The 13955-nt window shown below is 44.8% G+C and overlaps 1 protein-coding gene across 10 annotated transcripts in view; it reads left to right on the top strand.

Annotated features, from left to right (window-relative positions):
- The window catches only part of LOC144115640 (uncharacterized), a 73049-nt gene that overhangs the window by 36502 nt on the left and 22592 nt on the right, over nucleotides 1-13955 (top strand). The window contains exons 6-7 of one of the 10 annotated variants that reach the window (XM_077650077.1): nucleotides 2004-2206; nucleotides 5937-6070. The exons of 8 other annotated variants lie outside the window; for them this stretch is intronic. Coding sequence is in view for 1 of the 2 variants with exons in the window: in XM_077650078.1 (XP_077506204.1) it covers nucleotides 2193-2206 (14 nt within the window). In the remaining variant the exon portion in view is untranslated. The remainder of the gene's footprint in view (nucleotides 1-2003; nucleotides 2207-5936; nucleotides 6071-13955) is intronic. One more of the 10 variants, XM_077650078.1, reaches the window with a different exon arrangement.

The following is a 13955-nucleotide window of genomic DNA, read 5'->3' as shown; positions in this document are numbered from 1 at the left end:
TTTCTTATAATTTTCGTGCTCTTTTAGGCAGTTCCAGCAAGTGATGGCACGTGTGGGGCCACTCCCGAGTCCCGGCTGTCGTCACTTCCTGACGCCAAGGAACTGAATGGGGTTGAGTAGGCCGAGCAGCACGGCCAAGTGCACGGCGTTTCTTAACTTGTGAACGGAAGATTGAAAGGGAGGCTAAAGATGCTGCGAGCAAACTCGGTGTTAATGGGGTGCTGAGCCATGTTGATTCTGAGGGCATGGCAGATTTAGAATAAAGATAGATTGGAACAGTTTTACATTTACCAGCCCGTGGTCGATTGCGGTTCTCTGGGTCGGCGGTGACTTAAATTATGTTACCGCGTCGATCGGACCATGCGTTTGGGAGCATTTTCACCCGTCATGACTGTGTTCGGTGGTAGTGCCACCAATGTTTTAGGTATTGCGGGAAAGCTAGCGCCATGCTGCCGTTTGACCCACTCTCATTTATAGCCATCTCCCGCGGTGCATCTTGATTGGCTTGCAAAAAAATGAAACTACAGGAGGCAGGCAGAGCTATGTGCGCTGCTAACAGTCTTCACTCTGGAGTTCAAGTAGTGTAGTAGCTTCTTTTGTTCTGTTTTAAAAGTGCGTGCTTCGTGCACGTGTCGTTGTGCTTGCTTTCTGTTCACCTGTTCTTTGAGTTCGCTATCCATGCCTGGATGGCAAAAATGAGCAAACGTGAATACTTTGTTTATTTCAAGGATAGTATAATTTTTGGTGCCGGTTCAATTGAAAGCTTGCGAGGGTCAGCCAACAAAGATGGTTCTTTATCGCGCACTCATGGGAGGCCTGGTGGGGGAAAGCACACAGTCTTCTGTCACAAGCACTGCAACAGGTGGGTAGCATATTTGTGCCAAGGCATGGTGTGTCTGTGTGCGCTGTTATTGCATTGAAGTGAGAGGTAGCACAAAAGGGAATGCGATATTTACAAATTATTTCGGCTGATAAAACTACTACCATGATACTTGTGTAAGGGACGCACTTTTTTTCCCCAGGTCTAACCACAATTTCTGCCGGTTCTAACCACAACCTCAGTTCTAAACCATTATATTTCATCCTTTCTGGTGCGAATTTCGAACGCATCAGACAGGTGCACCAGCGCTGCGGCGCCGTGTGTTTGCGCTTCCAGGTGGGAGTCCGGTGCGCAGGATGACGTGTCCGTAGTCGCGCGGAGTGTCGAAGGCGGTTATATTCTATTAGCTTCAAATTGCTTGAATTGCTCGTCTGTCAGCTTCAAATAACTCAAAAGTGAAATTTAGTTTGCTCGAAGAAGCTCCAAAGTGCAATTTTGGCGGCGCCAAACTGCTCCAATATGCAAATTTGCCTGAGCCATATTGCTCCAAAACTTGATTTTACTACCTCCAAAATGACTCTGTGCAGTCCCACCCCTGGTAGCCAAATATAGCTAACCACTGAAACCAATTGTGTTTAAAAGACGCGTTTTGAAAGCAAATGTTTGAAAAAAATTTTTAACGCTTGAAACAGTAGACTTTCGGACCTTCCATGTTGACATTGTGAAAAATAGAAACGCTCCATTGGTGTCTTCTGCTATTGTGGGTTTGCACCATACATTTGGATCATGAGCAACTGTTTTCACGCGGAAAGTGGTGGCACTCGCCATGTCCTGGCAGAGGGCTTACGGATTTTGTAAAGAGAAACAGGAACCTGGAAGCAGGAACCTGTCCTACCACAAGTGGCAGCAGTATTCATGGTACTGAAGGTATTTCCATGAATTATTTCATGAAGTGCGAATTGCTTCTGCATTCAATGTGAGGCCACCACCAGAATTCAGAGTCAAGATAGTGCAATCCTCAGAGTACAGTTAATATAACTAGTGCTTGTTGAAGTACTTTGGGATTCTTTAAGGTTAGTGTCTTTAAGGTTCTTGCAAAAAATGTGCAGAGTTGTCACATTAGCAGGCTGTTAAGTTTTAAATTCACGAAAAGCTTTTTTCTTTCCCTTCTTTCACCTTTCAGTGCACAGGTTCTTGCTGAACGAACCCAGCTTGCTGCCTAAATAGCTTCAAGCAGTGGGGCAACCGGACTTCAGGCCCAGGAGGCACCAGGCATTGTGCCCCACTCACTTCGAGTCAAGTGACTTCTGAGCTGGGCTCCAACAATATGTGCTGCGTGAAGGCCCAGTGTCATCACACGTAAAACACAGCAATGGAGGCTCACAGGTAGGCATCACATATACATATTTTATTGGATTTCATTCGCAAGCACACAACACACAAGTCAAAAGCAGAACCAAATGTAAGAAGTTCCTTGGCTTGGCGAACAGTAAGGTGTAAAATTCATCTGGAATTGCTAAGATGCTGCAGTGCACTGGGAGTGCTGTTCCAAAGTGTAATGTATACCGCAGCGGCCACTGGGGGCTGGCACAAAAATATCCACTGACATTCAGAAAAATGCAGTGCATTTTGCCAGATATTTTACAGGACATGAGATACTTCAGCACTGCAGTTTGAGGCAACTTCTTAGCATTGAGTAATTATAGTTGATAAAGGTTTTGTCACACAGATTTTAACACGCTCACTTTGTCATGGGTCACCTGTGGGTCACGTCATTTATCCATACTATGTGGGCATGAGTACTGCATCACGCGATAAAGCCATGAGACCAATTTTATTGTACGGTCCTCCTTCTTAGACCTGAGGATAAAATCTGACCCATGCCTTCACCATGTGACACAACATTTGTGGCTGCAAATTACGATTAAATGACATGACTCACTGGTGACCCATTCTGCTGTGAATGTGTTAAGTATGTAAAACAATGAACACAGACAGAAAAATAAACACACTGGATAAAAAACCCTGTCTAAAAAAATGCTTAGAGGGTTTCAACGCTACTGAACTGAATGTCGAGCGATAGCTCTGGTGATATAAGGCACAATGCTGGTTTAATTTTTTTTATTACCTTGCCCTGCCGGAGCTTTGGCTGTGGGTGACCGGGCGTCGCAACGAACACAACCAGCGTTTCGCTGAACGCATCAGAGTGCACCGGCATTCTATACAGAACCCACTTGCATGCCCTGCGCATGCAATGCCGGCAGACGCTTTCCCGCTTCACTTGGTCAAGGTGTGCAACGTCACGGAGGAAGTAGGTAGCATACCTGGGATGCCTCCGTTCCTGCTCTCTGCAATACGGCGACGAAGCGCACATCTGCCAGAGCTCTCCATGGTGGCGTGCACATGCGCAGTGCAGGAACCAGCGTATATACTCGCGTATAAGCCGCCCTCGTCTATAGCCCGCACCCCGCTCTTTCGGATGCAAAAATTTGAAAGAAAAACTAAAACGCACCAAAAACAGGCATCCACCAGCACCTATGGCTCACCAGAGAAGCATGACCACTCGTACTGTCACCGAGAATGCGCTGAGGAGCAGGTGAAGAAACTGCAGAAAGATCTGATAACTGTGTGAAATAAAATCAGTGCCCTAAAAAATGCCCCAACATTAAAGAATGTAAACATATGAAAGAGAAGATTGTGCTATTAGAAGAATCAGAAAGAGCTTCAAGATTTCAGAAACCTGCTACGACGTTTTGTAAGGATGGGGGAAAAACTCAGCAGCTAGGTATGCCTGTCGCAGAAAGTACAGTCAAGAAATAAAGCTTTCTTCCACACTGTATTACTGTTCTCTACAGGTATATGATTACCTGAGTGCACTGTTTCCTATGCCCTGTGGACAGGCCATTAGACAGTGGCTGTCCAGGCTTCATAGCTGAGGTGCGCATGACCTAGAAAGGGCTTGTGCATTATTGTGCTTTAAGTTATGAGCATTAGAAAGGCTTGCGAGCATGCTCCCATTGGTCATCGGGGGCACAGGTAACCTGGGTAAAAACTGAACAATGCTGACAACGTGTCGTCAAGTAGACGTGCTTGTATTCATGGCATTTGGCGTTGCAGCACCATTGAAGGTGCCATTTGGGTATTTTTTGAATGCTGGGCTGTTGTGTAAGGTGTTGAAGAACTTACTTTTTGAAGCCATAAATTGCATAACCGAGTGTGGACTGACCTGTAGTGGTTGTCGTGTAGTTGGCTCAGTAGAAATGTGACGATGGCAAAGCTGCTTGGCTGCCACATCCACAAGCAGTCATACAGTGACCTCAAGACCTTTTTCTCTACACAAAAAATGTGCAGCAGAAGATTTTCATGATCTTTTACACCTGCCACGGTATGAAGATGCTCACAAGTTTGCTTGGCGACAAAGGTTCTGTGGTCAACAGCTCCTGTGGTGTGGTAATTAAATACATTTTAGCAGTGAAAAGATTTTAATGGATATTCTACTTAAACCTAAACAGCTAATACAATCTAAACCTGCCCAATATATTATAAGATTATTGGTCTGCTATTTATAGTTTGGCACACAGCCACCTCAGTAGCTAGACCTGTGCACATGTTTGCACTCACAAAATGTGAGGATAAAAGGTCAGTGAAGAGAAATGTTAGGCGCCAGTGTTCTTGCATGTGTTTGTGCTAAGAAACAGTACATAAGGCTAGAATGTCTGAAAGACATAAAACAAGAACACCATGAGAAAGCCCATGCTAGTGCCTTGGCTTTGCTCTTGAATCATGACTGGGCTATTAAAACAAACAGCATCGAAATAGAGCTGAGCTGTGGCTGTTCTTAAAGAGACTAGCATGGTGCAGGTGCATTTTGTTTTCATGCCATGTAAATGATATCAGTTGTATTCACATCCTGAATGTCACTATGAAAATTGATACTGTAGAAAGCTTAAAAATGACCAGGAGTGCTGAGTGCAGTCACTTCACATGAGGTCACACACTTTAAAGGAAGAGTGAGGGTGGCTTTAAAGGTGCATAGAGGACAACACTACGTTATTTTTCTTTTGAGTATTTTTGCAGCTGTAATATTCATTCAGCTGTGAAGAAAGCATTTATTGTTCCGAAATCTATAGTTCACAAAAGAATACTTTTTCCTGCCACTTGATTCAAACTTGTTGCATTGATGAAGACAGCAAGCCTATTCTGAGCTGAGTGATTCCTGACTGGAAGCGGATGGTGCTCTGGTCTAGCCTCAAAGATCGAAAAACAAAGGAATGACCACAGAAAGAGAAAAAAATGAGCACGACATTATCACAGCTTGCTTCAAAACATGGCCTCGGGCAATGATGCATGGATCTCACTTTTTGCCCTCATCTAGCTTATAAAAGCTGTGATTTCAGTGAAACTAACTTCTGTGCCATCAAAAAGTGGAAAACAGTAGATATTAGCCACCTTCAGTTTTTTCTTAGTGTTCTCTGAAAGCATCTCTAAAGCAGTGTGATTCAACTCAGTTATCACTATGCAAAGTTAAGCACTGTGTTAAGCCTGCTCACCTTTGCAGCAATGCTTCACTCTTCACTCGGAAATTAGATTTTATAGACAAAATACTTCAGAGTTGAAGCCTGCTTCACTCTTTACTCGGCAATTGGAATTTATAGACGTAGCCATAAAATACTTAAGAGTTGAAGCCTGCTTCAGTCTTCACTCGGCAATTAAAATTTATAGACGTAGCAGTAAAATACTTCAGAGTAGAAGCCTGCTTCGCTCTGCTTACTTTAGGCTACTGAAGCAGCAAAGCTGTATGCACCTACCGTTATAAGAAAATTGTGTTGTAAAAAATAAACAAAACGATCAAGTATTTTGGCTTTAGGTAAAGCTGCATAAATGCTAAGAAAGTAAGTGTGCCTTTAAAGTTACAAACACCTCAAATCCTCTATCACTTTATTCAAGGCTGTCCACTTGAAATCTACTGTGTGCCTCCACGAGCTGCAGGACAAGGAAGGATTGTGTGCAGCCAACAAACTTTCAAGAGACCACATCAGTTATATTATCGAGAGGTGTGCCACTTGTAACACCATCAGTAAAAGTTCAAAAGACCTGCTTCTCCTTTCTTCAACAGGTGACGAATGTTAAATTGGCAGCACAGACTTTTAGCAGCTTTGTGAGCAAGGCACAGGAATTCACGTCAAGGCTGCAGCTCCCAGAATTCGTTGACTGCAGTGGTACAGCCAAGTTTATAGCCATGGTTGATCGGTAAGAAGTGCAATGACTTGCTTTGCGTACGCTGACTTAAGTACTGCAAACGATCACATATAGTTAGGTCAGTGCTTGAAGCATTTTCAGGACACAGGGTATGCAGAACTCTTCATGACTTTGCGACATTCAGTGCAGGCCATCAGCCAAGAAACCTTTTTTTTTATTTGCCTTGTGGCATAATTCCTAAAGCTATAAGAGTTGTGACTTGGTCAGATCCTTAAATGCTGAAAATGTTTAACCTTTTCTGCTTGAAGCAGCAGCTTCAAGCATGAAGCAACAATGCAAAAAATAATTTTAAAAATTTCAAGTTAAATCGTGCTACAGTACAATAAGAAAGTATTAACTGATGAAATGGTGCTACAGTGGTGTCTGCAAATTGTATCTCATTTGAAAAGCTTGTGTACTACATAGCAACCTTATGTAGCCATGTGCAGCAACAAGCATCATGGTGCATTGAAATCTCCAACAATTTCAATGTTCTCAGTCCACAGGTGACTAATATTCAATTAACATTACTGCTGAATAAATGATACAGTTCTTTTTGTTTGTTTGTTCCTCAAAGGTCCACAAGGGACATTACATGAGGGGTTCTGTGCTATACAGGAGTGCTTGTATCAGTTAGTCATGAGTAATAATTTGAAATCATCATCATCAGCCTGATTACACCCACTGCAAGGCAAATGCCTCTCCAATTTCTCTCCAATTAACCCTATTCTATATAAGCTGCGGTCGCCCTATCCCCCTTAATCTCATCCACCCACCTAACTTTCTGCCGCCCCCTGCTACGCTTCTCTTGGAATTCAGTCTGTTACCTTCAAGGACCCATAATAAAACTATATTATTGTAGTATTATGCTTTTGCAAAGTTGGAAATCATAATTGGTTATGAAATGCAGCTTGCAGCTGCCTTGTATCAAAAGTATATGGTAAACATGGCAGCGGTAAATCTAAACAAATGCTATCAAAATGCTCTTTGAATAGTTGTTATATGCTGTATAGAATATTCAGTCAGTTTTAATGCAACTAGCTTTGTGGTATCTCTTAATGGCTTATTTGCAGGCACTTGAGTGAGAAACAATACTAATGAATGGGCTCAAAGCAATAAGCCTGTAAGGGTCTTGGTGAAATACTAATGTATCACATGTATGGCTCAAAAGCCAGCTGGCAGGTAGCATGCAAGCACAGAGCCATGTCAGCTCTGTACAAAAAAAAGACCAGCGCAAGAAACAAGGACAAAGGGAGAAGACAACACGAACGCATTTTTTTTCTTTCTTCTCCCTTTGTCCTCTCTCTTCTGGCTTCTCCCTTGGTCCTTGTTTCTTGCGCTGGTAACATGTTCCATAATAATGCAAACAACCAACTAGCCCAGCAGTCTACCCTTAGTGAAAAAAAGACAGCCAATTTGCATAGTTAATCAGATGTGAATTAGGTGCTCTAGCACTGCTTGAGGAAGCGCGAGTGACACCTGTCCCACACCATCTGCAGAAAGCGTGCTGACGCCAGCTACATGGCCATAGGTGTGATACAGCCGCCCGCTCATTGGCCGCATTTCTGTGACCACACCGCCTCCTGCTTATCTTTCGCGCTTCAAGGTCACGGCTTCAGCCAGACACCGGTGAAGTCCTTGTTTGCAGGAAGTAGTGCTCACGCACTTAATGGACAGCCTTCAAGTCCTAGCTACGTCCTTAGTGAATGAAGTACTGTGTTTAATTCACATCCTGTACTGCTACCATGAGAGATTATGTGCTTGAAGCTGAAAATACTCTAGTCAAAATCAGTTCAAACAACTGTTTTTGAACCTCTTTACATTGATTGAAGGCATGGCATGGTGCTACAGGCATAACCACTTGTAGTAGGATTACTCTCTGGGTGAACCGCCTTAGGGAAAAGGTGCTATAAACATTGAGCCACTCAGTCATTGAGAATATGCTTCTTTAAAATTATTTCCAATAATGAATATTCTTATCAAGAATTTAGATAGAATTTGGGTTTTGCTTACACTTCCTAATACATATAACAATCTTCGTTAATGTACTTTGTCGTATTAAGTAGTTCTGGTTATCTAACCTTGATGGCACTAGGCCTTATCATGTCAGCGGACACTTGCATTTGTATGTAGTATACCCATCACGAACTGGGAATAAACAGAGTTGGTCGAAGTTCGTGGCGGGTGCATGACTTCGGGGTTCTCCGGCTGCTCTGGCGTAGTCAGGCAGGGCATGGCAGAGGATACAACATACTTGGTGCAGAATACCAAGCAAAATGAAAAACATCTGACATATATCCATATGCAGTCAAACCCGATTCTATCAAACTTGGTTAGATCGAGTATCCTTTGTATCGAATAATTTCTGAGCACTACAAAGCTACTACGTGAATATGTAGGAAAATGTACGGCTATATCACACAAAATTATCTGTCACATCCGATAGATCAAACTTCAGGCAACGCCGGGCGACTCAAGTAGCTGGCTTTCCCTCAGCATCCCTCAGCAGAGAACACAACAGTTGGCACCAAGTGGTGTAGTGACTTAAAGCTGAAGCAATGAGCCTGCACCAACCGTCCGAGTTCCTGCCGATGCTTGGGAAGCCCGCCATTTCTTGAACGTAGTAGCACCGCTTTTCAAGCATTATCTCCTGGCGTCGGAGAGCGACGCCCACCCACCTGCACGCCATAAAGCTTTGCTGCCGCACTGCCTGGATGTGGGAGGCCAACGTTTGTACTACGTGTGTCTGAAGGCGAAACCGTTGATGCCACCAGCAGGGGAAAAGGAAGGAAGCGGTACGAGCAATGAGTACGATGCAGCGGTGGCTATGTTGGACGCCTACTTCACTTCTAAAACGAAGATCGTCGCGGAGCGCCGTCGGTTCGGACAGCGCACCCAACTGCCTGCGGAGACTGCAGCAGCGTTTGTCTTGGCGTTGCGCGAGCTGGCATTGAGTTGCAATTTCGGTAAGCAGGCTGACGATTTTATTTGTGACCAACTTGTAGTGAAAATGTGCAACCCTGTTCATCGGGAACGCCTACTTCTGGAAGGCATTTCGCTCATTCTTGAACATGCACTGGCTATTGCAAACAGCATGGAAGAAGCCACGAAATACTGACTTGAGCTGCAGTCATCGTCTGCGAGCATTCGAAACGTGGAAAAACACCGGATGCTATGCCACACGGAATCGCGGTTACCGCCTCCGCAGCAGCACAAGTCCTGTTTTCGTTGCGGGTCTCCACGGCATCTTGCATATTCCAAGACATGCAAGGTGCGGGGTAAAATATGCAGCAAATATGGCAAACGAGGACATTTTCAGTGTGTCTGTGGGAGTGGCATGCCAAACGAGCGGGCCCTCGCTATCCGAGAAGTCGACACCTGCAGTACATCCGGTGATCTCTATGTGTTGCTTCTCGACCGGCAGGGCAAAGGAGGGATACACACAAGTCCTCGTACAAGATGTACCTATATGTTTCCTTGTAGACACGGGCTCTGCTGTCTCCATTCTGTCGACTGCCACGTATTCAAGTTTGAAATGCTTTCCTATGCAGCCAACATCAGCATCACTTTACGATTTCTCTCGCTGCAGAATAACCACCGAGGTGTGTTTCACAGCGCCAGTCATTTTCCAGGATCGGCACGCCGAGATACTTTTCTACGTCGTCAAGGACGCTACTGACATCCTCGGCATCGATGCTATCGAAGCACTGCGGCTGCACATCAACGGTACGTCAGTGCAATGCACCCATATTATGCGAACACTAGAAGGTCTTGACCGTGAACTGTTTTGCCACTTTTCGCACTTGTTCGATGGGAAGTTAGGGCTGGCAACAAATTTTGTTCATAAGGTCAAGATAAGAAAAGAATCACGCCTGTTGCTGCTAAGTTGCGGCATTTGCCATTTTTCGTGCAAGGCCAAGCGAAGAGCTGCGACGCCTTGAGCAAGAAGATGTCATAGAAAAGATTGACGCCTCTGAATGGGTGTCACGAATTGTAGCAGTTGCAAAGAAAAACGGCAAGATAAGAATTTGTGTCGATCTGCACGAACCGAAAAAGCGATTGTCGTTGACGAATTTCCGCTACCGCACACGGAAAAACTATTGCACAAACGTCATGGTGCAAGGTATTTTTCAAAGATTGATTTAGCAGCTGCATATCACCAAGTCCTTCTGAGCCCTGAAAGCAGAGAATTGACTACCTTCATAACCGATGGTGGACTATACACATTCAAACGCGTATGCTTCGGCCTTGCATCAGCACCGCCTCCTTTCAGAAAATGATGGTCACTATTTTGCAGAACTGCAAAAACACTTTGTGCTACATAGGTGGTGTCATTGTGTACGGAATGAATGAGTGAATGGAAACTTTATTGTCCACCGAGAAGGAGCCCCCAAATTCCCGTTCCCAGCACGCGGGCCTGGGACGCGGGTAGGGGATGCTCCGCAGAGTAAGAACAAGTGAACATGCATTGCTTCTTCACGGCCTTAGCCGCCAGGCAGGTGGCTTGCTGCTTGATGGCGGGGTCCTCGCTCCGCAGCGAAACTTCCCAGGCTTCTCTACTGTTGATGTTTAAGCCGGCGCCCGGGGATTTGGTGCATTCCCAAGTTATATGATGAAGAGTGCCCTTTTCACCGCAATTTTTACATTTTGAATCTTTTTCATCCCCAGTCTGTCAGGTAGACCCAGACTGGGCAGATGTAATTTCCAGCTTGTATCCGCCTCCAAATGCGCGCCTCATTATTGGAGAAAGACTGATCTGGGGGTGGAAATATCCTTCTATGTAGTTTATAGTGTTCAGTAAGTTCGTGGTATGTAATGCTGCAATCTTTCATATCCTTGCATCCGGGCTGTTCAACGGCCGCTCGGTAGTAGAGCTCTCGAGTGAGCACGTGTTCAGCCTCGTTGCCAGGGGCAGATTTGTGCGCAGGTATCCATTTAATTGACATTTTTCGATGAATTGGGTTTGTTTAGAGGATGCATCTGGCTTCCTTCGGGATTCTACCTTTCGCAAAATTCCAAATGGCTGTTTTGCTGTCGCTAATTGTTATGTGTGCTCTGGTGCCGACACAAGCCAGCACTATTGCAACTTCTTCAGCTGTAGTTACATATCGGGTGCATGATAAGGCTGTAATTTTGGGTGTACCGTCTCCATCTACCACTGCCGATACTGTCGCTCTATGTTTTCCGCCTGATGCATCGACATAAGCTACTTCCTCATCTGTCTTGCTTTCCATATTTTTGGCAATGGCTTTTTCTCTGTGTTCTCTGCATTTTTTGTTGTGTTGCGTTCTTTGTTCTCTATGTTTTTTGTTGCCTGCTGAGGCAGTTTTATTCTACCGGGTGCAGACTGAGCTATCAGTCGTTGGAGACCTGCTTTGTGGAGACAAATTTGTAGTACCTTCGTCCCTTGGAGCATGGCTTCTTGACGCAGCCCACGAGTCCAATCCGGGAATAACAAGGACAAAGCAGCGACTACAGGAGCAATAGTGTTGGCCAGCTATCTGCAAGCAAATAGAGCAGTTGATTGCATCTTGCGGGGTATGCCAACCGGTTGACACCACCTCTGCAGCCAGTTACATTCCCATCTGTACCATGGCAGAATCTAGGAATCGATATTGTGAGCCTTTTTTTCTTTGTGCATGCAGATTGCCGTTTTGCCATTACGGCCATCGATTACTACAGCAAGTAGCCTGAGGTTTGTTTCTCAGTGAAAGTGACTACAGCAACAGTCATCTCCTCTCTGCAAAGTATCTTCAGCAGGGAAGGATATCCAGATGAGATTGTGAGTGATCATGGTGATCAGTTTACAGCCTTGGAGTTTGACAGTTTTCTCAAGTAACGTTGCATCGCACATATGTATCATGGCCGGTCTCGAGGGGAGCGCGCGCTTTTCTTCTTACGGCCTTCGCAATGGGGTTGTTTCCGCCTCTCGCCACACCTCGGTGGTGTCGCCACTGCCCCACCGCTCCGCCGCTGCGACCGCCGTTCACTCCGAAGGAGAACGCGTGCTCGCTCCCAATTCGGCCCGCGTCAGTGGTAACTGTCAAGCCTTTATATTTTGCCCCTTACGCTTTATGCAAAGACCGTGTAGTGAGCCCCTTTCCCATGGGCAAAATCTGAAACAACGGATTGTTTGTTTGCGCACTCACTCCTTGAGCCCGACTGTGTATGGTCAAACGTATGCTTCGAGCGCAGACGTCAACACGTTCTGCCCTTATATTTGGCTAAAAAGCAAGGCTTTCAGCTTCTGTAGTTCAGCTTCTGGCAGGTTCTTTGAGTGCGTAGAATGATATGCGGCATGTAATACTTGGATGGCGAGTTTCAAGGAGTAAAGGATTCTGCAGAGTAAATATAGGTGCTGAAATTTCAAGTGCAGCTGCTTTAAGTTTGCACAACGGCGGCATTAGCAGTAATTCACGGTGCTACCCAGGAAAACGCGTCATGTCATTTGCGAAAGAAACGGTTATAGACGAAACCCAACACTGGCTGCTGGAGCAGAGCACGTTGGAAGCACGCGACGTGCAAGATATCCTTTTGGAAAGGCATTTCGAAGTTTGCCGCCGTCTCACGACTGCCCGTCCCACCCCATGACATCGCGAAAATTAAGTCACTTGTTTAGAGTAACTGCAAGCAGGAACTAACTGCCAGCAAAGCAAAATTAGGAACTGCGCTCTGCCTGAATAAAATCGGCCTTTACGAGCGAGCAAACTTATCTGAGAGGCGATGACTACCAGCTTTGCATTATTCTCCTGCATATCTGTAGCCTCGTCATCGCTTTCGATAAACCTCCCGTGAGCATGAACTTTCCTCACGTTATTCAGGAAACAAAGTAGCACCACAAAAAGAAATTTTCCGAAACTTAACGGAGCTCCACTAAACCTCACAGCAATGCACGTTATACCAGCTGGCTTAGCTTACAATGTAAGGAACTAAAAATGAACATTTGAAATGCTTACAAGTTAGTAAAATCCCCTGAATTTAAGAGAATAGACGGCATTGGGCATTCAAGTCCATAATCTGATGTCTTTTACAATGATATTTAAACCAAATATTTTAGGAAGTTTCAGGACACGCCACAGGTTGAATATACCTGGAGAACAAAAAATGGCTCTCTATATGGTAGCTGAAGTCACTCATTGGACATACATACTTTCTGAAATTGCAATACTCAGTACATGTCAATATCTGTGGCAGCATACGCAGCTTGTACTGGTTGCTTCTGTTACGTTCTGTTAACGTTAGTCAGGTCAGAATGACGACAAGGAAGCTTGTGTCCAACTAGAAAACTGTTTAATTGGGGCTAACTCGTGTCCTCAAACAAAGCATAGAGTTCGCCGGCGCAGCGACAAAACAAGTGCTCAGTCAACGAAGGTAAGAATAACGGTCGCTTTCGGCCTTGCAAAATTGAAAGGTTACCAGAACTTGAATCATTAGACGCCTAATGCGCTTACGACAATTTTGAACATGAAGAGAGGCTTGCACGTGGCTACAGTCATTCCAGAGAAATCTGGTGGCCTCTTGTTTGACAACAAAAGCGGAAAGGCCGCGGGCTATTGGCTTCGAGCAGAGAAGAATTCATTACAATGCTTCTTGACCTTGCTCGCACACTAGTAATTAGCATTCTTTTGAGATATTGATACAGGCCTCTTTTTTAAGGAAGTTGTGATGTATATGAGGGTGAAAATAAGTTCATTGAGGACGTGCGAAAATGATACCTACGTAATTAAGTACTATATACACCTCCCAGCAATCTTGCAATTTATTTGACCGCTCAGCGACTCAAGTACCGTCTCAAACCACCCGCTACGGTGCTATCAGATTTAAGGTTCAAGCGTCATACAGAATTTTTTCCGTGATATAGTACATTTTTATGGGACGAGCACAAAACATTCGTTCT

This window comes from Amblyomma americanum, chromosome 1, assembly GCF_052857255.1.
Source record: "Amblyomma americanum isolate KBUSLIRL-KWMA chromosome 1, ASM5285725v1, whole genome shotgun sequence".
NCBI classification, from domain to species: Eukaryota; Metazoa; Arthropoda; class Arachnida; order Ixodida; family Ixodidae; genus Amblyomma; species Amblyomma americanum.
This window is presented reverse-complemented; position numbering and strand designations above follow the sequence as displayed.